The sequence below is a fragment of the Hevea brasiliensis genome, chromosome 1 (assembly GCF_030052815.1).
Source record: "Hevea brasiliensis isolate MT/VB/25A 57/8 chromosome 1, ASM3005281v1, whole genome shotgun sequence".
NCBI classification, from domain to species: Eukaryota; Viridiplantae; Streptophyta; class Magnoliopsida; order Malpighiales; family Euphorbiaceae; genus Hevea; species Hevea brasiliensis.
Genome location: NC_079493.1, coordinates 106,461,883 through 106,486,846, shown reverse-complemented (window position 1 = coordinate 106,486,846; position 24,964 = coordinate 106,461,883). Strand labels below are relative to the sequence as shown.

The 24,964-nt window shown below is 36.1% G+C and overlaps 2 protein-coding genes across 4 annotated transcripts; both read right to left on the bottom strand.

Moving 5' to 3' along the window:
• Positions 1–18,960: 18,960 nt before the first annotated feature.
• On the bottom strand, positions 18,961–20,772 carry LOC131179832 (uncharacterized). Its single transcript, XM_058146501.1, has 2 exons — positions 20,402–20,772; positions 18,961–20,318 (listed from the first exon to the last, which is right to left on the bottom strand). Exons 1-2 carry the CDS (start codon positions 20,577–20,579, stop codon positions 19,978–19,980), a joined length of 519 nt encoding a protein of 172 aa, XP_058002484.1. The 5' UTR covers positions 20,580–20,772; the 3' UTR covers positions 18,961–19,977.
• A 158-nt stretch (positions 20,773–20,930) lies between these two features.
• Positions 20,931–24,139, bottom strand: LOC110638665 (beta-amyrin 16-alpha-hydroxylase CYP87D16-like). Of its 3 annotated transcripts, XM_021789283.2 has the most exons (9): positions 23,908–24,139; positions 23,480–23,813; positions 23,234–23,383; positions 22,492–22,740; positions 22,225–22,317; positions 22,025–22,103; positions 21,568–21,674; positions 21,323–21,450; positions 20,931–21,224 (listed from the first exon to the last, which is right to left on the bottom strand). In XM_021789283.2, exons 1-9 carry the CDS (start codon positions 24,105–24,107, stop codon positions 21,134–21,136), a joined length of 1,431 nt encoding a protein of 476 aa, XP_021644975.2. In that variant the 5' UTR covers positions 24,108–24,139; the 3' UTR covers positions 20,931–21,133. The 3 variants fall into 3 exon arrangements, 2 of the variants coding, with proteins under 2 accessions (XP_021644975.2, XP_058002479.1); XM_058146496.1 differs by lacking the exon at positions 20,931–21,224 and having other exon boundaries at positions 21,319–21,450; XR_009148725.1 differs by lacking the exons at positions 20,931–21,224; positions 21,323–21,450 and having other exon boundaries at positions 21,933–22,103.
• Between the last annotated feature and the right edge of the window lie 825 nt (positions 24,140–24,964).

The following is a 24,964-nucleotide window of genomic DNA, read 5'->3' as shown; positions in this document are numbered from 1 at the left end:
CCCACTTTTGAAAGTCACTAAATGTGACTCTCTTTTTATAAAGTAGGTATTTGCTAGTATTAGGTCGTATGCTATAGCAAAATCCAGGATGCTTTTTCCCTCCTCATTTCGACTGCCAAAACCAAAACCTCCATGAACATTCTCATAACCTTGCCTATCACTTCCTACATGTCCATTCAAATCTCCACCAATGAAAACATTCTCTTCATTCGGTATGCTTTGCATTAAATCATCCATATCTTCCCAAAACCTTTGTTTACTCTCCTTTGTCTAGTCCTATTTGTGGGGCATAAGCACTAACTATATTTATTGTTTCTCCTTCTAGTACTAGCTTTACTAGTATAATTCTATCTCCTACTCTTTTCACATTTACTCTGTGTCTTTCAATATTGTCTATGATTATACCCACTCAGTTCTTATTTCCCTCCTTTCCAGGTAAATCACACGGTTTGTACCTGAATTACCCACTTCCTTACTTTTCTCTCCTACCCATTTAGTCTCCTGAATGCAAGCAATATTCACCCTTCTCCTTTCCAAGGTATCCACAAGCTCCATTAATTTTCCTGTAAGTGATCCAACATTCCAAGTACCAACCCTGATCCTCCTCCTATCCTGCTCCTTCCTAATTGGTCTCCTTGTATGATATCTTCTATTGTTTTCTATGTCTATCTTGTGTTCTGTTCCACTATTTGTTCTGCTATCTGTCCTATGGACTAACTTTTTTACCCACACCCGTCCATAATGTGGGAACCCTTGCTCACTTAACACCACACCCGGGCGCCGGCATGGCGCGTCGCTTTCGGTGAACGCCTTACACCCTTGCATATTTATCACTACACTCGGGCTCCGATGTAGTGCGTCGTTAGTAGAGGACGCCCCAGCGTTTATATCATTTGAATCCATATCATAGGGTGTGACGAAATTTTTACGCTGGTTGTCACCTACCGCAACCCTCCTCCTTTATCCGGGCTTGGGACCGGCTAAGCACAAACTACTTAGGCGGAGTTGCAAAAACAAAGAGCACTTGAAGAAATTAAAAAAATGAAGAGCCCTTAACAATATTTAACAATATTGTTGTTTTTTTACAATCAAACACACAACATGTGTTGCTTTGAGATGATGAAACATTCTGCTTCATCTATGGGGTTCATAAATGATAAACCTATTCTTTCAATGTTGTTTTTGTCCTGGTTTCAGCATGCTCAAGACACTAGAAAGGCATAAAATATGCAACTATGGAGCATCATTTAGAGAGATTATTATGTGTGGAATTATAGTACTTTTTTATAGATGTAATTGTATTTTAATTTACTTTGTATAAATATCAAGTATTTTGTATGAATTTTATTTTGTAAATTTATCCATTTTAATTATGTCGATTATAATTAGTTTATTGTTTTTATTTATGGATTATGGATTGTTATGATAAATTCATAATATTGATAGAAGAAATTAAAAAAATAAAATTAGTGAGATAAAGGAGAGAATATCTACTGATTTAGCGACGGACTTATGGAAATTTGTTGTCTTGTCATTGGTATTTAGCGATGGACATTAGCAACTGAATCTAGTGTCGCTAATATTAGAGACAGTGATATGCGGTCATTAATGCCGTTGCTAAATTTAGCGATGGTGGTAAAAATCGGTTGCAAAAATTAGCGACGAGAGTATAAGTGACGGATGTGAGGAGGATGGGGGATGTGAGGAGGATGTTAGTAATAGGATTAAAGCCGGATGGTTGAAGTGGAGACGTGCCACGGGAGTTTTATGTGATCGTAAGATTCCCAATAAATTAAAAGGAAAATTTTACCGTACAGCCATACGACCGGCTATGCTATATGGTAGTGAGTGTTGGGCACTGAAAGAGTCGTATGCATCTAAGATAAGAGTTGCAGAGATGAGAATGTTAATGTGGATGAGTGGCCATACTAGACTAGATAAAGTCCGTAATGAAAGTATTAGAGAAAAGGTAGGAGTGGTGCCAATTGAAGATAAGTTGAGAGAAGGGAGATTGAGGTGGTTTGGTCATGTGAAGCGTAGACATACGGAGGCTCCAGTTAGACAAGTAGAGCATATTAGGCTAGAGGATAGAAAGAAAAAAAGGGGTAGACCTAAATTGACTTGGAGGAGAGTAGTACAGCATGACTTAGAAGCATTACACATTTCTGAGGATTTAACCCAAAATCGTTCAGAGTGGAAAAAGCGAATCCATATAGCCGACCCCAAATTTTTGGGATAAAGGCTTAGTTGAGTTGAGTTGAGTAGAAATCCGTCGCTGAAGCCTTCAGTGACCCAAAATCCACTATTAGCGACGAAAAATGCCTGTCGCTGATAACCTGTTCTTTCGTTGTGTTATAATAATTCTTAATTCACTATTATTTATTTATTATTAAAAAATTAAAATATCAAAAAAAATTGAAAAAAATTAATTTGTTACTAATTATAATCCGTTACAAATTTGTGATGGACAGATCCATCACAAATTTGTAACAAAATGCTTTTCGTCACAAAAAAAAAAATGTCACAAGAATTGTGACGGACAATATTTTGTGACGGATTTGCCGTCACTAATCCGACCAATTTTGTGACAGATTTGTGTTTTAACCGGCAAACATTTTGTGACAGACGAATGAATTCCGTCACAAATTTTGAAATTTGTGATGGATTTTTCTTATCCTGGATTTTTCTTATCCGTCACTAAAAATTTGTGACAAACAAAATTGTGACGTTAATTTTTTGGTCACAGATCCGTCAAAAAATTGGATTGGTGACCGATTTTTCTGTCATAAATCTGATTTTTTCTTGTAGTGATTTAGCTTTGGAATTTTTCTGGGAGAATGGATTCAATGAATTCAATGAATAACCTGTTGGATGTGGTGAATGCAATATCTCTTTGCTCATCCAAGGAAGATTGTTTGATTTGAAGTTGTCAACTAATGGACATTTTTTAGTTCACTCACTCTATTCAAACCTGCTAGATGCTCGTTATCATGGCTATGGGGATTTTCCTTTCGTGTGGCTCAGTTTAGCATTGCCAAAAACTGAGATGTTGGTCTGGTTTGCTTGTCATGGGAGGTAAGTACCAAGGAATGGCTTAGTTATCTTCACATTATTCCTCTTAATGAGTCCAATTGTCCCTTTTGCAATTGCACAGTTGAATATGTTAACCATCTTTTTATGGAGTGTTGTTTCTCTTAACTTGTTTGGGCATGGTTCTTTAAACGGTGTGGTTTATCTTTTTGCATGCCGAATTCGGTTGGTAATCTTTTTGTTGAATGGAAGGCTTTGGTTCATGGTGCCTTTCAAATAAGGTTTTGGACTACCCTTTTCTATGCCATTATATGGTCAATCTGGATTGCTCGCAGCGATAAAATTTTCAATGGTTCTATTATCTCAACTGCCTCTTTGTGCTTAACCATTTTATACAGAGTATCTGTGTGGCTCAAAGCTCTTGATTCTGATTTTCCTTACTCTGGTTCTGATTTCTTATTGTCTGCTGATTCCATTAAATGTTGGACAAACGCTATCAAGCATCGGCCTTATGTTTCATGGTCCCCTTCTCCCCTCCGTTTCCTCAAATGGAACATTGATGGGTCTTCTCTTGGAAAACCTGGTCGTAGTGCCATTAGTGATCCTTCAAAATTCTAATGGTGATTTTATTGGTCTTTTTTCATGTCCAACTATTATTTTAGACTCAAATTTGCAGAGCTTAAGGCGATTCACAAGGCTCTTGAATTGTTGATCTCTCACCCATAAGTGATCTTGGGAGCTGAACACATCCTTTTAGAATCAGATTCCAAGAATGTTTTAGCGTGTATCTCTACTACTAACAAAGCTCCATGGCGGGTCAATGGAACTCTCAACTTCATGCAGAATTGTATCAGCTCTTTGCCTTCCATTTCCTTTGTCCACACATTGCGTGAGGCTAATAGTGTTGTTGTTGATTCATTGGCAAAATAGGGACTCTTTAGAGCAAATGACTTTGTTGCTTGGTTATGAGCATAGTTTTTGCGCTCTGGGTTACCTCTGTGTTGATGCTGTTGTTGGTTTTCTCGTTATCAAAGTATTTTGGGTTGCCTTTGTGTTGATGCTATTATTGATTTGCTTGTCATCAGTGTTGTTATGGGTCTTCTTTAATGATAAAATGTGCTTAGTCTTTTTTAGTGTTGTTGCCATGTTTCAGTCTTGCTCAGAAAGCCCAGCTACAAGTATTTTGAGTTTTGGTTAAATTGCAATTGGACAATGTTGTTCTTTGTCCTGTGGCTTCAGTTCTTGGTGTTTGTATTTTCCATCAGGTTTTTCCACTTAGCTTACTTAGCCCTAGTTTGGTTCTCAAGGGGAGGCCTGCTGTCCGGGGTTTGATTGGATTAGGTAAGCTAAGTTTTTCCTAACCTTTTCAATTAATAAAAATATCTCATTGCCTATTACAAAAAAAAGAATTGTTACTATAAGAATTGAACTGTACTAAAATGAACACATATTTAATATTTTGGTTCAGTTTTGGTATTTCATAAAAAAAAGGAGCCGAAACCAAACACAAAAATTGATATATATCATCTTTTATTTTTCTAACTTATTTAAATAATTTTAGTCATAAATGCATTAAATCATCTTATAATAAATTACATATTAGTAATATTTTGTAGTTCTTAATTATATATGTATTTGTTATATAATTAAAAAATATGTAGAAGATAATATTACATTCTTGTTAAGGAATATGCATAATATATTAATATTATTTTTAATGTTAGTATTGTTGTTTTTACATTTGAAATTTAAGATCATTTTTACCATATGAAAATGAACATAAGAATGCTGAGGTTCTAAGTGTTAAAATCTAAAATCGAACTGAAATTGGAACAAAAATTTAAAGTGGTATAGAACCGAAACTAGAATTAGAATTATATGAAATTGTTTAGAACCAAACCAAAATCATTAAGAAGTTCAGTTCCAAGTATTCATGATTCCTAAAAATTATAGAATCAAAGGTTTTATTTCGGTTTTGATTCTAGTTTTGATTCTTAGGTAGAAGTGTATCGAAACTGGAACTAAATACCCCTACTTCTTGCAAGTCTATGGTGGCACTAGTTTTGTTATTTATATATATGTGGTATGAAAGGTTGTGTGAATTTAAGAGTTGGGTTAAATTTCTCTAATTATGAGATGCTATGTATATAGAATTGACCTAGACTCTCTGGTTATAATATATTTTTGTAAGGTTGAGTCCAACTCTCCTAATTTATGTTAAGTCTTATGGGTCTTATATTGAGTTTCATTGGATTAGATTTACTATAGATTGCAGCGACTCAAATTTTAACGTCGGTTGGATCCATAGCTTTGGGTGGTGACATAAACCAAGATATTTGAAGCTCCATATTATAATACTACCAGAATTGTGGCCTGCAACGTCTGAGTCCCCATTATTCGATCCTTTTCAATAAATTTTTTCAAATGTGAAAATATTACATATTATTATTATTATTATAATATTCTAAATTGATTTTGGGTCACCTTATAATTAATTAGAATGGTCTCCACCTTGTTTCTGCTAGCTAGGGAAAACTGCTCCCACATTACTGTTCTATCAAGAAAGGCTCACTACATGTACCATATGTTCTCTCCCTTCATTTCTTTCCCTTGCGATGTTCCTAAGTAATCTGAAAATGGGTTCCATTTCAAATAGAATTGGAACAACCCACAGGCAAGATCTATCGAAAACGGCATTATCACAATGGGAGAAAAAGACTATTTTCGGATAAATGTGTATGCAAATCTAATTAGGTTGATGAAAGAAAGAAACCACAACAACCTTTTTAGAAACTGCAGAAGTTCATTTTTATACACTTCTTCGTAGTCAATATGTGCAAAATATGGCCGCCATGTCCACCAATGAGTCACATGCGGATGGAAGTTTTTTGCACAAATCGATCATTACAATTTATAAAAGATTGATCCAATCAATTTGAAGACCACATGCAAATAAACAATACTTATATAGAAATTATGTATATATATATATATATATATATATATATATATATATATATATATATGTAATACTCAACTATATAACCCAGGCGCAGATAAAAAAAAACTATACCCAGGCATCACCAAGATCAGCAACTCTCATACTCTAAATATCATGCTTAATCTGATTTGAGCAGTTTGAGTCTTCCCCTCCTACTTTGTAACCCATTCAGGTTAGAAATAGATGTAAGTAGGAAAGGGAGAAGTGTTATGTAATGGACTTGATCCAAATGACAACCAACTATAAAAGGGACGTAAGGGCGGCAACAAAACTAGCTGTAAAAATGAAGAAGCTAGAACTTGACAGAAAGAGGAGAAAAAAGAAGGATGAATAAGAAGAAGAGAGCGGCTATGCAAAAGAACAATTTGGTGGCGATTTTATAAGGGGTTGTACGCTCTTCTTGGGCAAACCTTGCAGTTAGGGTTTCGGGCAGTGGGCGGGCTGTCATCCATGAGGTAGAGTTAGGTGGCGGTGCTGGTCGGGCTGCCCAAACATTAAACAAATATATATTTCATGCAAGTTGCTTAAGCTAGAGCTTATCACTTCGAATTGTGCTGGCCGCTTGCAATAATTATATTACAAGTTGGACTGACAATTCTAGCGCTACAGCTTGCATGATTGAAACTACGATGCCCTCGCTTTCCAAAAACCAGAAAAAAAAAAAAAAACTATGTTGCCCTCTATCCTCTTACCTTTATACCTCATTAACCCCAAAAGTTTTATCGATATTAAATTTTTTTAAAGAGAATGAGGCCTACCAAAATTAGAAACTTAGACTTTAGTTTAGATTATCAATCCAAATCAAATTAAATTGATTTTTTTTTTAATTATTTGACTCTCAAAATGGTTTGATTTGTTTGTTAAAATAGAAATTGTAATTTATGATGTAATTTGAGTTTTTATATATTTAGGAAGAGTTTGAACAAGGATGCAGATAATGAGGCTAAACCATATCTTCTTAAGGGTTTGTTGCAATTTATTACATTATCAACAATTTCAATAAGCAAAATTTGAAGAAAAATAACTCAAGTCTAATTTAGGCTCACTTAATTAGCATGCAAACCACATTTGACTAAAGTATACTCAATTTTTGAGCCAAGCTTATGACTATAAGCTTTAAGACAATTCTATAAGCAAGCCAAACTTAAACATGCCAAGGCTTGGCTCAATATGCTTCACATGCAACCTTAATGATCATCTTTACTGTACAAATAGATGGATGCATACTTTGAAACGTGACCTTGGAACCAAGACCATCGTCAGTTCCCAGCTTTCCAAAATTGACGACAGATTGGAGCTGGACATGCATATTGTTGAAGCAGAAGAAATGCCAGTGTCATCCACAGGAGATTGACCTTGCTCCAATGCTCTAGAGCTAATTTGACTGGTACTTAATGCAGTTGAGCTTCTATTTTCTTCAAATTCTTGTCTTCCAAATTGGGTTATGGACTTTCTACGCTCAGACAATTAATTGGCATTTTGGGGATTTTATTTTCCTAGGTAATAGATACATAATCCACCCCCAACAAAATCTGACCCCACTGTAATGGCTTTCATATCCACCTTCCAAGTCCATTATAACTACACAAGCGCAAAAATCTATAAAGTTCATCTTGAAGAGCACAAAAGATAGTGACAAACATGATGAACAAAGGAGTGATCACATTTGTAACCCGAAACAATGGTAAGTAGTAACCAGTGGTAACTAGTTACTAAATTGTATTGTGGTCATAAAGATCCTAAAAGAATTTAATTGAAAATTTTATTATTATATTATATTATTTTATAATTAACAAAAAGAATAAAAAATAATCTGGACACTTTCTTTCTTATATACATCCAAACAAGGACAAATATATAGATTTAATAAAAAGTCAACAACTAAATAGGTGAGTTTTAAAAATATTGAGACTAATATGTGGATTTCACTAAACCTTGGATATTAAATTGTAATTTACTCTAATAATGTTTAGGCAATTTTACTTCTTTGCTAATGGCACGTACGTAATTTTGAGGTATCTTTTTGTCAAAAAATTAACCTCAGGATTCTACTTGAAAAATGTGTATAATCACAAGATAATTTTTTTGTAATTTCCCTCTTTATTTTATTCCATACAGCAAGAAAGGTAGAGAAGAAAGAAGGAAGAAAAAGAAAGAATGAGAAAACAAAGAATTTTTTGACTAATGCAATTGTTCAATAGCAATCAATAGCTGTCCAACCATTTCTCGCCAAGCTTTTGCAACTGATTGATTTTTCTCAACTATGCCAACTTACTTATCCAAACAACACCATATCAACAACTTCCCATCAAAAGCTTCCTTGTCCTTGAGGAAATTTGAAAAAACAAGCCTTTGTTTGGGAGGAGGTTTTTTTAAAAAAATGAAAGGTTTTTCAAAGTTTAAAAACATTGAACTTGTGTTTAGGAGGTGTTTTAAAATATGGTTCCTGGAGGTTTTTGAAAACTTCCAAAAACCTTCATTTTCTAACTCACCGATTTGGTGGATTAAGAAGGTTTTCTCTTTAAAACCTTCATATATTTTAAAAACCTTCCATAACTTCCAAACACTTAAAAATTATGAAAGTTTGAAGATCATGAAAAGCTTTATTTTGAAAATTTTTACTTTATAAAACCTTACTTTACTTTACCTCCTCTCAATCAGAAGAAGCATTTTCAAGGAATCGTTAGAGCATTTATTTCGAGAACTTCCCCTTTGGATGGGATGCAAAGTCGCTATTGCAATCCTTTTCTCAATTGGGAAGAATTGATGATACCTATATCCCTAATAAGCTTAGTCAGAGAGGTAGACAGTTTGGTTTCATCTGCGCATCATTGAATGGTTTTGATAAGCTTTTGAATATGATAAATGGGATTTGGATAGGTTCATATAAATTTTGAGCTTTCAGTTGAGATACGGTGGGGACAAAGTAGAGAAGGGGAAAGGTAATGATGCAAGCATGTGCAGGCAGCCCTTCACATCGTGTTGCTAATGTTTATGTCAGGGAAAATTTTTCAAAAGCAAAGGCTCCTTCTTCTCCTCCTCAGAGGCAAGTTTATAGACAACAGGTCTCTTCTCTTCATGGTAACTCCCTTAACAATGCGGGTGCAACTAGAATTGACAAAGGGTATAAAAAAATAATGAGGCCTTTTGATATTTGTCATGGAAGGTTAGGGATGGAGATGGGGATACTTCACTAACCTATATCATGAGTGGTCATTACTCAGTCCCTGATGAGTTAAAGAAGGAGAATTTGGAATGGTTGGCAAATTGTGCGGTGGCCACTATGTTAAACATTCACACCATTTCCAACTTGGAAGAATACTTGATGAAAGAAGGTATGTTCTCAATATCGGTAATTCCAATGGGAGGTGATACTATTCTGCTAGTTTTTAAGGATACAGAGTCTGTGAAAAACTTCATTGAGATGCCACTTCTCAATGAATGGTTTGTAGAGGTTAACCCTTGGAGTGAGGAGTTCACTTCTCAGAAAAGGTTAGTTTGGTTGAGGTTGTTTGATGTTCCCCTCTCTTTATGGTCTGAGCATTTTTTTTTTAATTGGATTAGGGGTATGTGTGGAACTTTCATTTTAATGGATCCTCTTATGCAAAAGAAATCACAATTAGGTTATGCCGAAATTTTACTATTAATTGTTTCATCCTCTGTTGGTCCGATAACAATAGCTGTCGATGTTGAGAAATCTTGGTTTAATGTTTTAATGGTAGAAGAATGTGTTAGTAATGGTGATTTTGTAAGATCATATTGTCCAGGTCATAGTTCTAAGAAGCACAGTATTGTAAAGGATAATAGTTCGGATGAAGAAGATGATACTGGGCAAGCAAGCATGTCTAGTGCAATTGGTTTATCCAATGCTTACAAGGTAAATGAAGGGTGAGAGAAGAGTTGCACTTCAGTTTATTCCTTAGACCAACAAGTTGCATGAGATGATTCAACGCATCTCGGAAGTCATCAATTACATATTTCTTCCATTGGTGGAGACAACTGTGATGATAGCTCATGTAGCCATTAGCCATCGAAAAATGGTGCTTTGGAAGACTCCTCTCATTATAAAGCTAGCGCTCAGAGTGTTGATACTTCAAGGAATGTCAAGTGTGATTTTTCAGAGAAGGTTGAGTGCTCAAATACTCGAGGGAATATTAGCTGCAAATTTGAATCGGATATGTTTCCTTTGGGACCCAAACCCAACTAGTTGTTTGCTCTTAATTTGGAAGAGTTTGAACTTATCCAGGTGCTACCATCCATCTCTCCCCCTCATAATGGCCATTTAACCCGCTATGAGTTTTTATCTAGGCCCTATCCTCAATCTAGGTCTATACCATTAAAACCCATTATAACTACTTCTCTAGTTAGTCCAAGATCACAACAGGAACTAGATGAAAATGACGAAAATGAGAGCCCAAGCTTAAATAGTAATCTCCCTCTTTCTCACTTTAAAGCTACAAGACTCATAAAGAGGAGAGCTAAGGCCCAAAGACCACTCCTGGACCTTTATCCTAAGCTACAAAATAGGGGTAAGAGAGTTAGTAAGGGGCAATCCAAAAAATCCTTTGTAGCAACTGATAATGAAATAAGAAGGATAAACAATATTCTTCTAGAAGCATTGCTTGTACATCCTATTCTCCCGTTGGTTATTTATATAGCTGATGACCATTTCCTCTCTTCAGAAGTTGAAGTAACTTCTGCGATCCAAGCAGGAAAGGATCTTGGTTTTGTTTATGAAGGAGAAGAGGGTTTATTCATTCAGCATCTAGCATGCCGAATAACAAATGATATCTCTCTTTATGAGCAAGAAGCCTGAAGAGCTTGACAAAAGTTGTTGACAAAGATTTCCTAAGTTTTCCACCAAACTTTTTTAACTTCGCTGGAGATGCAATCAATGTTTCAGTGTTTATAGCCACAGGTTTGAAAGTGAAGATGTTAAACTATGGAGATGCAGTTGACATAGTTTTCTAGGGGACTAATATTGGTGCTGCCGAGAACTATCCATTGCATGTACATGGCACTAGTTTCTACGTGGTTAGGAATGGTTCAAGAAATTTCAATAACCAGATTGATCCACTGTCGTATAATTAATTTGATCCTCCAGAACTCAATATTGTTGCAGTTCCAAAGAATGGATGGAACTCAATACTTATTCCTATTTAGCTAAAATCATTTGTTATTCTTAGCAGTTCAAGTAATTCTCTTTGGGACTTTGATCTTCCCACTCCAAAGCTGAAGATTAATAGGTTGATTAAAAGGCATAGGAAAAATAGAAACATTAAGGATCTTTGCGAGTTTCATCCAAAATTACCACAACCACAGCCACAACCTCCGCCACCACCACAGAAGTCCTATTTGGAGAAATTAAGAAAATATGGGGCTGTGGACTTTCTGGGAAAGAAGGAAGATGATCCCATGGCAGCCAAAAATTAGCTAGACAGAACGGGAAAGGTGTTGAGACAACTTCACTGCACCCTAGAACAAAACCTAGAGGGTGCTGTGTCCCTGCTTCAGGATGATGCATATCAGTGGTGGGACACAGTATCCAAGGAGGTGCAGCCAGATCAGATCACATGGGAGTTCTTTCTTACAGAGTTTAGAAAGAATATATCAGTAATGTGTACCTGGAAGAGAGGAGAAGAGAATTTATCAGTATGAGGTAGAGACAGCTGACAGTGGCAGAATATGAGAGAGAGTTTGTCAGATTGAGCAGATATGGGAGAAAAATAGTACCCACAAAAGCTGAGAGGTGCAAAAGGTTTGAGGAAGGGCTGAATGACAATATCAAGCTTATGATTACAGCTTTGGGGATTACTGACTTCGCAAAATTAGTTGAAGCTACATTAAAAGTAGAAACGGTCAGAATTAATGAACAGAGCAGAAGAGATAGACAACAGAAGAGAGGTTCAGGTCAGACCAGTTCATCCTCTGCACCTGGTAAAAAGTTTAGAGGTCCTCCTGCTCAAAGTGCTAGTCAGCCACTGGGTCAAGGCTAGTCCCAAAGGCCCAGATCTCAGTTCACACCGAGGAGAGGCCAGTTCATACCATCAGTGGGCAGCTCTCTAGGGATGGTGTTTAGGGGACTAGCCCCAGTAGCCTCTTCAGCGTGTCCACACTACCATAAGTGGCATAAGGGTGAATGTTGGCAAGTGATTGGGGGTTAATTTCAGTTGAGGTCTACTGAGCACCAGATTAGAGATTGCCCAAGGAGGACTATTACAACTGCTCCAGCACTAGCAGATAGGCTTGCCCCTGCAACTCAAAGGGGTAGAAGGCTAGGTAAATCTAAGGCAGCTGGCACATCACAGAGGTCGGCAATAGAGTCAGTTGAGAGGCCAGAGGCCAGGGCACCAACAAGGGCATATGCCATGAGTGCTCAGGAGGAACATGATGCCCTAGATGTCATCAGTGGTATGTTTTCTCTCTATGACATACCTGTGCATGCATTAGTGGATCCAGGATCCACACATTCATACATCTGCATCGAATTACTCATGGAAAGGGGAATTCAAGTAGAGGAAAGTGACCAAGACATTTTAGTCACTAACCTACTAGACCACAGTGTAGTGGTAAATAGAGTGTGCAAAGGTTGCCCATTGAGGATTTAGGGATATGAGTTCTCAGCAGACCTGATTGAATTGCCCTTCCACGAGTTTGACGTGATCTTGGGAATGGACTGGTTGTCACGTTGTCAGGCAATAGTGGATTGTAGATTGAAGAGGATTACATTGAAAACTTCTGAGAATGAAGAAATAATAGTTATGGGGGAAAGGATAGTTTTTTTGTCTAATGTCATCTCAGCCACTGTTGCAAGGAGATTGATCAAGAAGGGTTGTGAAGCCTACTTGGTGCATGTGGTTGATACCAGAAAGGCTAGATCTAGTCTCCATGACATTCTCACTGTGAGTGACTTCCCTGATGTATTTCCTGAATAATTGCTTGGTTTGCCACCAGAAAGGGAAGTAGAATTTTCCATTGAGGTCCTGCTGGGTACAACACCAATCTCCATTACTCCTTATAGGATGGCACCCACTAAATTGAAGGAGTTATTGGATAAGAGAATTATATGCTCCAGTGTGTCACCGTGAGGAGCTCCAGTGCTGTTTGTGAAAAAGAAGGATGGGACTTTGAGACTATGCATTGATTACCAGCAGTTAAATAAAGTGACTGTGAAGAACAAGTATCCATTGCCCAGAATTGATGATATGTTTGATCAATTGAAGGGAGTAGGTGTATTTTCCAAATTGATCTCAGATCAGGGTATCATCAGCTAAGGTAAAGGAGGCAGATGTGCTTAAGACTGCATTCAGGACTCGGTATGGGTACTATGAATTTCTGGTGATGCCGTTTGGTTTGATAAATGCACCGGCAGCTTTCATGGATCTTATGTACCGTATCTTCCACCCATACCTAGATCGATTTATAGTGGTCTTCATTGATGATATACTGGTGTATTCCAAGAATAAAGAGAAGCATGATGAGCATTTGAGGATTGTTCTGCAGACATTGAGAGAGAAGAAGCTATATGCTAAGCTGTCCAATTGTGACTTTTGGTTAAATAAAATTTCTTTTCTTGGACACATAGTATCAGCTGATGGGATTAGAGTGAATCCTAAGAAAATTGAAGCAGTGATAGAATTGAAGCCTCCCAGAAATGCAACTGAGGTCAGAAGCTTTTTAGGGCTAGCTGGTTATTACAGAAGGTTTGTGAAGGGGTTTTCTTTGATAGTTGCTCCACTGATTAAGTTGCTACACAAGAATGTAAAATTCGACTGGAATCACAAGTGTCAAGCTAGTCTTGAGAGGTTGAAGGCTATGTTGACAGAGGCACCAATGTTAACGCAGCTAGTATCTGGGAAGGATTTTGTGGTTTATAGTGATGCTTCCCATAATGGGTTAGGGTGTGTTCTGATGCAAGAGGGGAAAGTGGTTACCTATGTTTCCAGGTAGCTAAGGCCACATGAAAAGAATTACCCCACCCATGATCTGGAGTTAGCAGTGATCATATTTGCATTGAAGATATGGAGGCATTATTTGTATGGTGAAAAGTGATACATCTATATAGACTATAAAAGTCTGAAATATTTGCCAACCCAGAAGGAGCTCAACCTTCGACAGAGGCAGTGGATTGAGTTCCTGAAGGATTATGACTGTGTGATAGACTACCATCCTGGGAAGGCAAACGTAGTTGCTGATGCTTTGAGCAGAAAGTCCATTGTAGCATTGAGATCACTGAATGCCCGTTTGTCTTTGGCTCATGATGGAGCTATTTTAGCTGAGTTGCAAGTGAAGTCAAACCTGCTACAGTAGATACAGGATGGGCAGAAGGTAGATGAGAAACTAATGGCTATTATGAGCAAAATCAAAGAAGGGATGGAGACCAAATATGATGTGAAAGAAGATGGGTGTCTGTATTACAAAGGAAGAGTGTGTGTACCAGATAATGGGGAATTGAAGACAAACATTCTGAAAGATGCACACACTAGTGTTTATGCTATGCACTCTGAAAGCACAAAAATGTACCATGATCTAAAGCCTCACTACTGGTGGCCTGGTATGAAAAAGGATATTGCTGACTATGTGACTAGATGTTTGACATATCAGCAAGTTAAGGCAGAACATCAAGTTCCATTAGGTTTTTTACAGTTTATAAGCATACCTGAATGGAAATGGGATCGGGTCACCATAGATCTTGTTAATGGCCTACCTCTCACCCAGAAAAAGCATGATGCAGTATGGGTGATAGTGGACAGATTGACTAAATCAACACATTTTCTACCAATCAGAACTGACTACTCACCGGAGAAGCTAGTAGAGTCGTATATTAGTGAAATAATTAGACTGCATGGAATCCCACTTTCTATCATACTGATCGAGACCCGAGGTTCACATCTAGATTTTAGAAGAAGTTGCAAGAAGCTTTGGGTACACAACTCCATTTTAACAGGCTTTTCATCCTCAAATGGATGGACAGTTGGAACGAGTAATTCAGGTAAAACTTTAAAACTCATTGAATTATTACAAATATTGAAATTGAAATGATAATAATAACATGAAATATGTGATAGGTCCTTGAGGATACGCTAAGGAGTTGTGTTATTGAGTTTGAGGGAAGTTGGGACAGATACCTTCCACTGACAGAATTTGAATACAATAATAGCTACCAAGCTAGCGTTAAGATGGCTCCGTATGAAGCACTGTATGGGAGGAGGTGCAGAACACCATTATATTGGATTGAACTGGGCGAAGATAAACTTGTGGGATCAGACCTGGTGAAATAGACTGAGGAGAAAGTGAAGTTAATCAAAGCCAATTTGAAGGTTGCCTCAAATAGAAAGAAGTCTTATGCTAACTTGAGGAGAAAAGATATAGAATATGAAGTTGGCGATAAGGTATTTCTTAAAGTCTCACCATGGAAGAAGGTATTGAGGTTTGGAAGAAAGGGTAAGTTAAGCCCTAGGTTCATTGGCCCATATGAAGTCATTGAACGTGTGGGTCCAGTGGCCTACAGGCTAGCTTTACCACCAGCAAGATCCACAATGTATGTTATGTGTCCATGCTGAGAAGGTACAGATCAAACCTTTCATATGCCATCTCCATGGAAGAGATTGAAATCCAATCAGATTTGACATATGAAGAGAAACCCATAAGGATCCTGGCTCAGGAAGTAAAGGAATTGAGGAACAAGCAGATTTCACTGGTGAAAGTACTTTGGAGGCACCACAACACCGAGGAGGCAACTTGGGAAAGCGAAGAGATGATGAGGCAACAGTTCCCTTAACTGTTTGCATCAGGTAAATTTCGAGAATAAAATTTTTATTAGAGGAGAAGAGTTGTAACGCCCTCATTTTAGAAGTCCGTACATTCTACTATTTCGATGACCAATGTCTATCTAGACAGCTAAAATGTCTGGAAGTATATTTAAACTAGAGTAAGGGGTCAAAAATAAACCAAATAATGATAAGAAAAATTAAGGAAAAATTTTAGAAATAAAATGCAATGAAGTTAAATGAGCCGTAGCTACAGCGATGGGTAACCCTAACGGGAAATAGCTATGAAGATATTTAGCAACCCTAGACCGGTAAGGAATCCTGTGAAATAATTTTTGAGACTCCAGTAAAGAGTTATTGAGCCTTAGATAGCAAGAAAATGCCAAGAAAATGCTAAGAAAGTGAAGATTTAACAAAGAGAAAATTCTGCCATACTAAGATTAGTGCCAAATTCTCTCTTTTTCTCTTTAAATTTTATATTAAGAGTATGAATTAAGTTAGAAATTGAGGAAATTAAATAAAAATACCCATGTATGAGTACTCTTAATTTTTGGCAGCCATGAATAGGGGAGTGTGTGATGTGTTTTGATTTAATTAAAGTTATCTATGGATGGCCTTGAATGAGAATATAAGACTTAGAACCTTAATTGCTATGTGTGAAGCAAGATTGAAGTATTTGGGAATTAGGGTTTGAGGGAAAATTAGGGTTTTGCTAAATTGATGGTAAATTAGTGTTCTTAAGGTCAATTGATAACCAATTGGCATGATTTGACCTTAATTTGGGATTAAATGTGGCATTGGATATTGAAATGGTTAGGCTACCCTATGTGCCAAACAATCCTAGACTTGAGTCCAGTGTGTTTGGGTAGCCCTAACTTGACTTGTGTAGCTTCAATTGGTACAAAGCTAATTGAAGGTGAAACTAGGGATAAAATGCCACATTTTTTATGGAGGGACCCTGCCCAGAAAACCAACTTAAGTTGACCTAAAAATTGCCTAAATCCGGGAGACCAAAATTCTGGACCTGGAAAATGACTAAATGAATGTTTGTTCAATTGGCCATAACTTTGTGTAGAGAGGTCCAAATGACCTGATTCTTGAACCCTTGGAAATCTTAGACATGTAGAACAACTTTCATGAAGAACAAAAACTCAAATTCTGACCAGAACCAATTCAAATTGCTAGCCAAATTTAGGATACCAAAACTGTCAGAACCAAATTCTACCCAGAAAATCTGGACAATGACCAATCCAGCCAGTTATGGTAAAAATGTCATAACTTGAGTTACAAACTTTCAAATTGAGTGATTCAAAAAGAGAATTAAAGAAGACATATTAAGAAACAACTTTGATGAAGAAAGTTTAGCTAAAGTCTCACTGTAGATTGGTCCAATGGAACAGAAAACTTAAGTGACCAAATCTGAAAATTTGAAATAACTTCCAAAGAGCTTTGAATTGAAATTGGCAACCAATGCCAACAAATGTAAAGCCCAAAATGTGGTATTTCAGAGCAATTAGAACTTGCCTACCTATTAATTATGAAAAAGTCAATATTTTTACATGAATAGTAAGGTAAATAGTAACTATTAAACCTCAAATGCAATGAATAAAACAATTAACTTTGTAATATGCCCTAGTATGCCTAGAATGATTGGTTTGGATAGGTTGGCATGTCAATAGGGTTTCGATAGCAGTACTTTATATGGCTTTATGCTATTCCATGATTTATGGTATATCATGCCATTTTGTGATATTATGGCCTATGGCCATTTTGCTATGATTGATATACTTGGCTTTATGCTTGATGTTTGATATGGCTTATTAGCCATTCTGTTGCACACTTGGCAAACAGTTTATGACCGATGGTGCGACGGCCCAAGGTGCTTAGTACCCAGTGCCAGTTTACCCGTTTATCCAGTCCAATGAGCTAGTATAGGTTACATGGGCAACTAAAACAAGTCTAAATAATTTATAACCAAATAATGAACATAAAAAGTACTAAAATTAATAATATTACGATTAATTATCAGAAATCCAGTCTGCATGAAATAGCAACATAATTTTTTCATATTTATTTATTTTAATTTATTTTTATTTTATATTGGCACCACTAAGCTGTATTGCTTAGCGCGTCGCTTTTTACCACACGTAGGCACTGGTGAGACAGATAGAGAGCCCAACAGACCTCAGACTGGGTGAGCATCCCGATCTGCATTGTGTTCCAGTGTCACCACATCTGCAGTGTATTTTGAGTAGGACACTAGGCTATTTCATGTATTTTGTATTTTATATTTTGTGTTAAATATTTATTTTGTCATGTAAATTATGGAACTATGTAATTATTTGTAATTATATACATTAATGAAATGTAGTATTTCATTTATGAATGAATACCAAATTTATTTGTCTATGTATGAATGAAAATTGAGAAATTGAGATAAATGATATGAAATATTGGGATTATGAGAAAATTTGTGCTTTGAGATGATACTGTTGAAAATTTTAATAGGTGGGGAAATCGTTAAAATGCTAATAAATTATGAAAAACTTCGTCAGTTTCTCTGGCTAATAAATTGACCGCAAATAAAGAAAATAAAATGTGAGTAATAAGAAATGCAATAAAATAAGTTAAGGTGCTTCGGTTACTTTGCTCGGCTACACTGTAGATGGGTAAGGAGATGTCATATGATCAGATGCATCTCTCTCCTTGTCCAGAAGCTGAACTGACTTTAAATGTGGGAAGAAATTTTGGCCTTATTTTTGAAGGTGATGAGTCTCTTGTCCTGAATCATCTTGCCAAGAAAATTGCCGAAGACTATAATATCTATAGAGCGGAGCTTTAATTGCACATTCTCTTTTGATTTACAAGTCTATCTTAGTTTTTGAGTTCTTTATTTCAGTTGCTGGATTCATTGTTTGTGTCTGCTTCATCATTGACGTGGCTTTTGGGTTATTGGTTTATGTCATTCATTCTACTGGATTTGGCTTCTCAGCTTGTCTTCGTTTGTCCTGCTCATGTTTCAATTATTCAGCTTAATTGGATTTAGTTCATCAGCTTTTAAAAAAAAGGAAGTGTTTCAAAAAAAAGGAAGTGTTCTTAGTTGATTTTTTTTTTTTGGCAATTTGAAGAGTTTTAGCCAAAAAGCACTTGGAAAAAATAGAACCTCTGTCACCACCTTGCTTCATCTTGCATTTAGTCATTCTCAAATGTCCAATTGAATCTTGACTAAACATTTGTTTCATCTTACATCTAATTGTTTCTAAAAATAGCTTCAAAAATGGAAGAATCTGTTTACAGTCCTTACCAAAATCCTTCTTGTTGGGGTATGTGGTGCATACTGCATTGCAAATTTAATAGGATCAAGAAGGATGTAAGAACATTGTACAACCAAATCATACCATTATTTTTTATTCCTGAAAATTTCTAGTTTGCATGGGCACCAAGCAGATGATACTGACTTGAAGATATATAGCTGATATTAATTATTCTTCAAGCTTGTTGACAATTGCTTAATCTTCCATGTTAAATTGGTGTTGGTTCAAGTTGCACAACCCAGACTCAATTAGAACTGTGTCAGAGGCACTTCTGGTAGCACCTTTGGAATCAGCAACATCACTTCCTATGTCAGCCTTCGGCAAGGTAGGTGCATCATTCACTCCATCAACACTCATTCCACATATGTGTTTCTTATATGTTCAGAGAAGAAACACTAGCAGAACTATCAGCATTCTTAATGTGCTTATCAGTTGGAAGTGATATAGTTGCCTCGTTCTTACCTTCACCTAGCAGAGATGAATATGGATACATATTTGTGTCCATTCCAAGTCTCCTTCCAGTTTCCTTGGCAATTGTGGTTTGGTCACCTTTGATCATTTTAACACTAAGCCTTTGTTTGGATACTTAATTGTGCAATGGAAATGGAAATGGGAATGAAAAGAAATTAAGTAGAGGAAAAGAAAAGAAAAGAAATCTATTTTACATTATATTTTTTAGTTACATATAAGTGGATGAAAAATAAAAGAAGTATATTTTTATTTTTATACTCTTATCATGTAGCCCTTGTTATTTATACAGTGTATGTTTATAACTTTAGCCTTCATAATTTTTTTAATCTTTCATTTCCTTTTTCAATCTAAATTGGAGAGAAATTTTATAAAGGTAGGGAAATTAAGAAATCTAATTTCCATTGTTTTTTCCTCTTTTCCTTTTTGTAGTTGTTGTCCAAACAAAAGCAAATTGAGAAATGGCATTTCTTTTCTTTTCTTTTCCATCAATTTCCCTCAAGCATAACAAAAAAGATCCAAATTGTTTCAACAATATCATAGCAAGGAAGGTCAAATAGAGGAAGCAGCACATGAAATTCCTAAGGGTCACCAGGAATTTCTTTTGTGCCAGCAGGCACTTCCTGGCATGCAACAATGGTTGTTTCTTCAATAACACCATCGTTCTTTCCACCTCTCTCAATGAATCCAAAATCACCATAATTTGTGCTTTCTTTTCTACCAATTTTTTTTTTCCTACATAAATTTTTTCCAGAAGAGAATAAACTCATTGATATGATATGGAATTTCCAAATTATGAATGAATTGGCAAATCTTACCCCATGAGAGTATCCAGGCTCTGAAAAATTTTATTTCTCCTTGCAAGATAGCAGCCACATCCAGTGAGCACTTGTGGCCTCCTATTATTGCAAGAATGGTATTAGATGCTTTACAGGGTTCACCAACTAAATCTAGAAGAGATTTTGCCATTCCATTTCCTATACGAGCAGGAACCATTCCAAAAGTCTTGTTTATTGCGTCATTGATCTAGTCCTCTCTTGCTAAGAGTCCATTTACCACCTCAATATGGATGCCATCATAAAAGACGCTGAATCCACATGGACTTATGACACAACATTTATGTTAAGACTCATATACATGTAATTGGTTTTGCTGATTTTTCTAATGTCTTGGTGTCTTCATGTTTTGTTTTCTTGGCAGGCTTTTCACTTAGCATATTTGGCTCTAAGTTAGTTTCTTTGGGGAGACTATTGGCCGGAGTTTAGTTGAGCGATTTATAATAGGTTTTTCCAATCCATTTATTTTTCTTTAATAAAATAATCTATTGATTATAAAAAAAAAATATCAAAAAAATAAAATAAAATCTTACATGATGGTATGAAAGCTACACATAAAGCACTAGTTAGGTTTCTGCTCTTCAACAAATAGAAGGTTCACAAACTTGGATCAAACATGAAAGAAAGATTATTGAAGATAATATTTAAACACATGAAATTAACATGTATATGTATCCAAGCAATTGGTGTTAGATGCAGATGCCTTTTGTTTTGTCAATCCTTCTCAAATAACTTGATGTGGATATCATCTCTAATTCGTAACATAGGACTTCGAGATATCTTTCCTTCCTTTATATTTGTCCACCTATAAATAATTACAAATAAAGGGGCTAGGTCATGAATCGTGATATAGATGATTTGTCTGAACGCAAGAATGATCATAGAAAAAGCCAAGAAATTTACCTGTATTTGGTGACCAACACATGGAGGAATATGGAAATGAACACCCTACTGAAATCTGCCCCAGCACACTGCCTTGTTCCTCCACCAAAAGGTGTGAAACTCTTGGATATAGTTTGCGAGTCCAAGTCCTATATTAAGAACCCAAAATCAATTTTCAAATGGTCATGCTGCTTAATTCTCATCAAGAAACAATATCATTAGTAGTTTCTATTGTTTTTGTGCCTTTCAAAAGGGTTGATCTTCACCTTCCAGCGCCATGGATTAAACTCAAGTGGATCCTTGTATAGCTCAGGATTCAAATTGCTGGCAGAAGTGAGAAGCATTATTGTCCAACTAGCAGGAATTGTATATCCTTTATAAAGAAAATATCAATCCAAATATATTAGCTCGGAGAACAGAAGAAGTTTTAACTAAAAACAATGCTTGTGGGTGTATGCATGCCCGGGCGTTCCAAGTATTTGACAGGACAAATGAAAGATTATAGAATACTCTAGAGCACATGAAAATATTGCTTCCTTTCTTAAAAAAATGTGATTCTCTTTATAATATGAATAGTAGAACTCACATATATGATTATAAGAGAAGGTTCATGTGCACCAAGAGCACTTACTAATCTCTCAAGCTCTCATCTAATAGTTAAAATGTATGTCATCATTTGTGCTTTGGGAATAGGCAACCTTTGAATTATAAGTCAGAACATGCCTTTATAATGAACATCTCTTATTGTTCTTCGCAACAATCCAGGAGCAATATTTCCCATCCTAAGAGTTTCATTGATGACCTATGATTTCCACATGCCAACAAACACATAAGATGTATGTAAAATTAATTACATGCTTCAAAATCAAGAGTAGAACACAAGTTTATATGTATAGAGAGAGAGAGAGAGAAAGCAGAATTACCTGAATCGTAAAAGTCATTGATTTGTAGTCGTCCCATGTAATTGATGGGGAATCTGAACCCTTCCTGTTTTTGAGAATTTTCTCTTGTTCATTCTGTTCCAAATTAATATTTACAGTTACTGTTCTAAGGTATACATCTTATAAACTAATAATTCATGCACGTAACCAATTAGCTAGCTTTAGTTTAGTAGCATTGAAGTCGTCTTCAAAGTTTTATTCCAAATAATAATAATAATATTAATTAATGCGCGTAAAAGCATACTGTACCGTCAATTCTTCTAATACTGAAGGGTGGGCTGAAAGGAACTTGAAAAGTAATGTTATAGTTATCGGAATTGACTCGGCGATGGCGAAAAGACCCCCAAAAAGAATCTGAATTATGAACTCATCTGTAATGAATTCCTCTTTTTCCATATCATCCAAGGTTTGATTCAGGATATCTTCTTCACTCTTCTCAGCAGAGCTCTTTCTTTCTCTTAGCACACGCTCCAGAAATGTCGTCAACTTCTTTCGGTTCTGGATAAATTAAACAGTGTGCTCAATGATCCTGAACACATTCTAAGTGAAATTTATTGAGGTAAATTACTATTATGTTCCATAGTTTGTGAAAATTAACTACTTATTCTCTATTTCTTTAAAATACAATTAAAATGTCCCTATACTTTATAAATCAAACCCTTTAGTCCTTTAATTAGATTTCTGTCAAAGAAAATGTTACTAAACTTGTTATACCTCCGTCACTAGGACTAAGTACTATAATCAGGTAAAATTATTAAACAATATTAATATTTAAGGCTAAAATAATTTGACTAACATTTTCTTTGATAAAATGATTAAGAGATTGATTTTATAAAATATAGGACGTTTTAATTAAAAAAAGAACCAAGTCTACATCTCTGAGCATTATTCAAGGAAGTTTATGATTCAAAAGTTCAAGCACACACTCCTGCTTCAAGGTCCTTTTTTCAAAGGAAAAAACATAGAGAGGGCAATGCCAACTTTTGATTACCTCTATACTTCGGTGGTATGCAGTGCCAGGAATGTTGAAGGGGAATGCAGCAAAACTTTCTGCAAATCTTTCAAATTTTTCACTCATCTTAAACGAGGATTTTTCAGCATCATAGCCAAAGAGAAGCTTGGCTGTAAAATCACAGACTAACTGCAATAACCAAAATAAGAAAATTATACACATCAAATAAAGAGCATAACTTCTGATTTTTACCAAGTGCATAATAGCCCTGAGCTTGGAATTTACAGCTGAAGCACAATGTTTCACTTCGATTGTTGCTTGACTCGACCATGAGCGTAGATTTGTGCGAATTAGATCTTCTATCAGAGGAAGCAATTTTCCCTTGAGCCTCTCAGAGCCAAAATGAGTCAAGAAAAGGCTTCGTATATACTTGTGAATAGAAGCAGTGGCTCCACTAGTTCTTGATTCACCCTCCAGCACAAAAAGGTTAGAAAATGCGTCCAAGTACCACAATTCCACTGATCTTCTTTCTTGACTTAAGATGTAATGATTGAGTTCAGGATCAGCTGAGAATACAATGGGTCGACCTGCCACATTACTTCGAAATATGGGTCCATATCTGAAGAACAAGAAAAATCCATGTAAACAATGTAATAATAAGACAGGGACATGTATACATTCAGTGTTTCTAAGGCATAAATCAGTGAAGAAACCTCTGGATTCTCTTCTTGATGAAAGGATGGAGATCAAAAGAGTAGCTGGGAATTAGTAACTGAAGGGACTCTCCAATGAGAGGAAATCCCATGGAACCTGGAGGCAGAACACCAGTGCATTTTGGGTTCCTCCATTTGTTAACCCAATAGGTGACGTAAATAACCAAGAGAGCTACCAAGACCAACCCAATTGTCAACATTATATTTAGTAGAAACCCACAAATTTGAAGTTAATCTTTCCTCTATAAATAGCAATTCTTCCCTTCTTGGGCATTTGTAGTTTGTGACTCACCTGCCACCACTCTAATAATTGGAAGTTGCTGGGCGTTAGCCAAATAGCAAGTAAGATTAGGACGTAGCCATATAAAATATGCATGTGGAGAACACACGTATAGCTCCCCCTACCTAATCCCAATTTTTTTTTTTTAATTATTAGGTTAAAGGGATTAGGTTTAAATTTAATTAACGAAGAAGATTTTCTAGGACCATCCTCTCTCCACTCGAGAAATTAGGTATAATACTAGAGCGACTGCCCAAAACACAAAACCAAACCCTGCATGACCTAAGGTAAAGCCCAACGCCAACGCCAACACCAACACCAACACTGTTCTAGATACCATACGAGAGTCCTCTTGGCATCATGAATTTTACGCCTGAGCCACCCTCACCAACTGAACAACCTAAACTAAACCACTAATGTCTGTTAGACGAGGATGACCTTGACAAAAAGGTACAAGAGATTCAGAAAATATCGAGATGGAAGGGTTTACAATATCAACTTAAGTGATGAGTGGCCACTCCCGGACAAGAAATTAGATAGTACCCCTGCTATTCTACGTAGGATTAATACTTGGAATCGCAAATGAATCATGATTGGTTAAAATTAAGCGGAAAAAGTTAGTTAAAATTTAAAATTAAGAAATTGTTTCAAACACATGGACAAAACTATATTTTATGAGACCCATCATTATATATTTATTACTTCATAATTGGTTTGTCATTCTATGTATATATGTATATATATCTGCTTGGAATGACTGATGCATACAAACAGTAT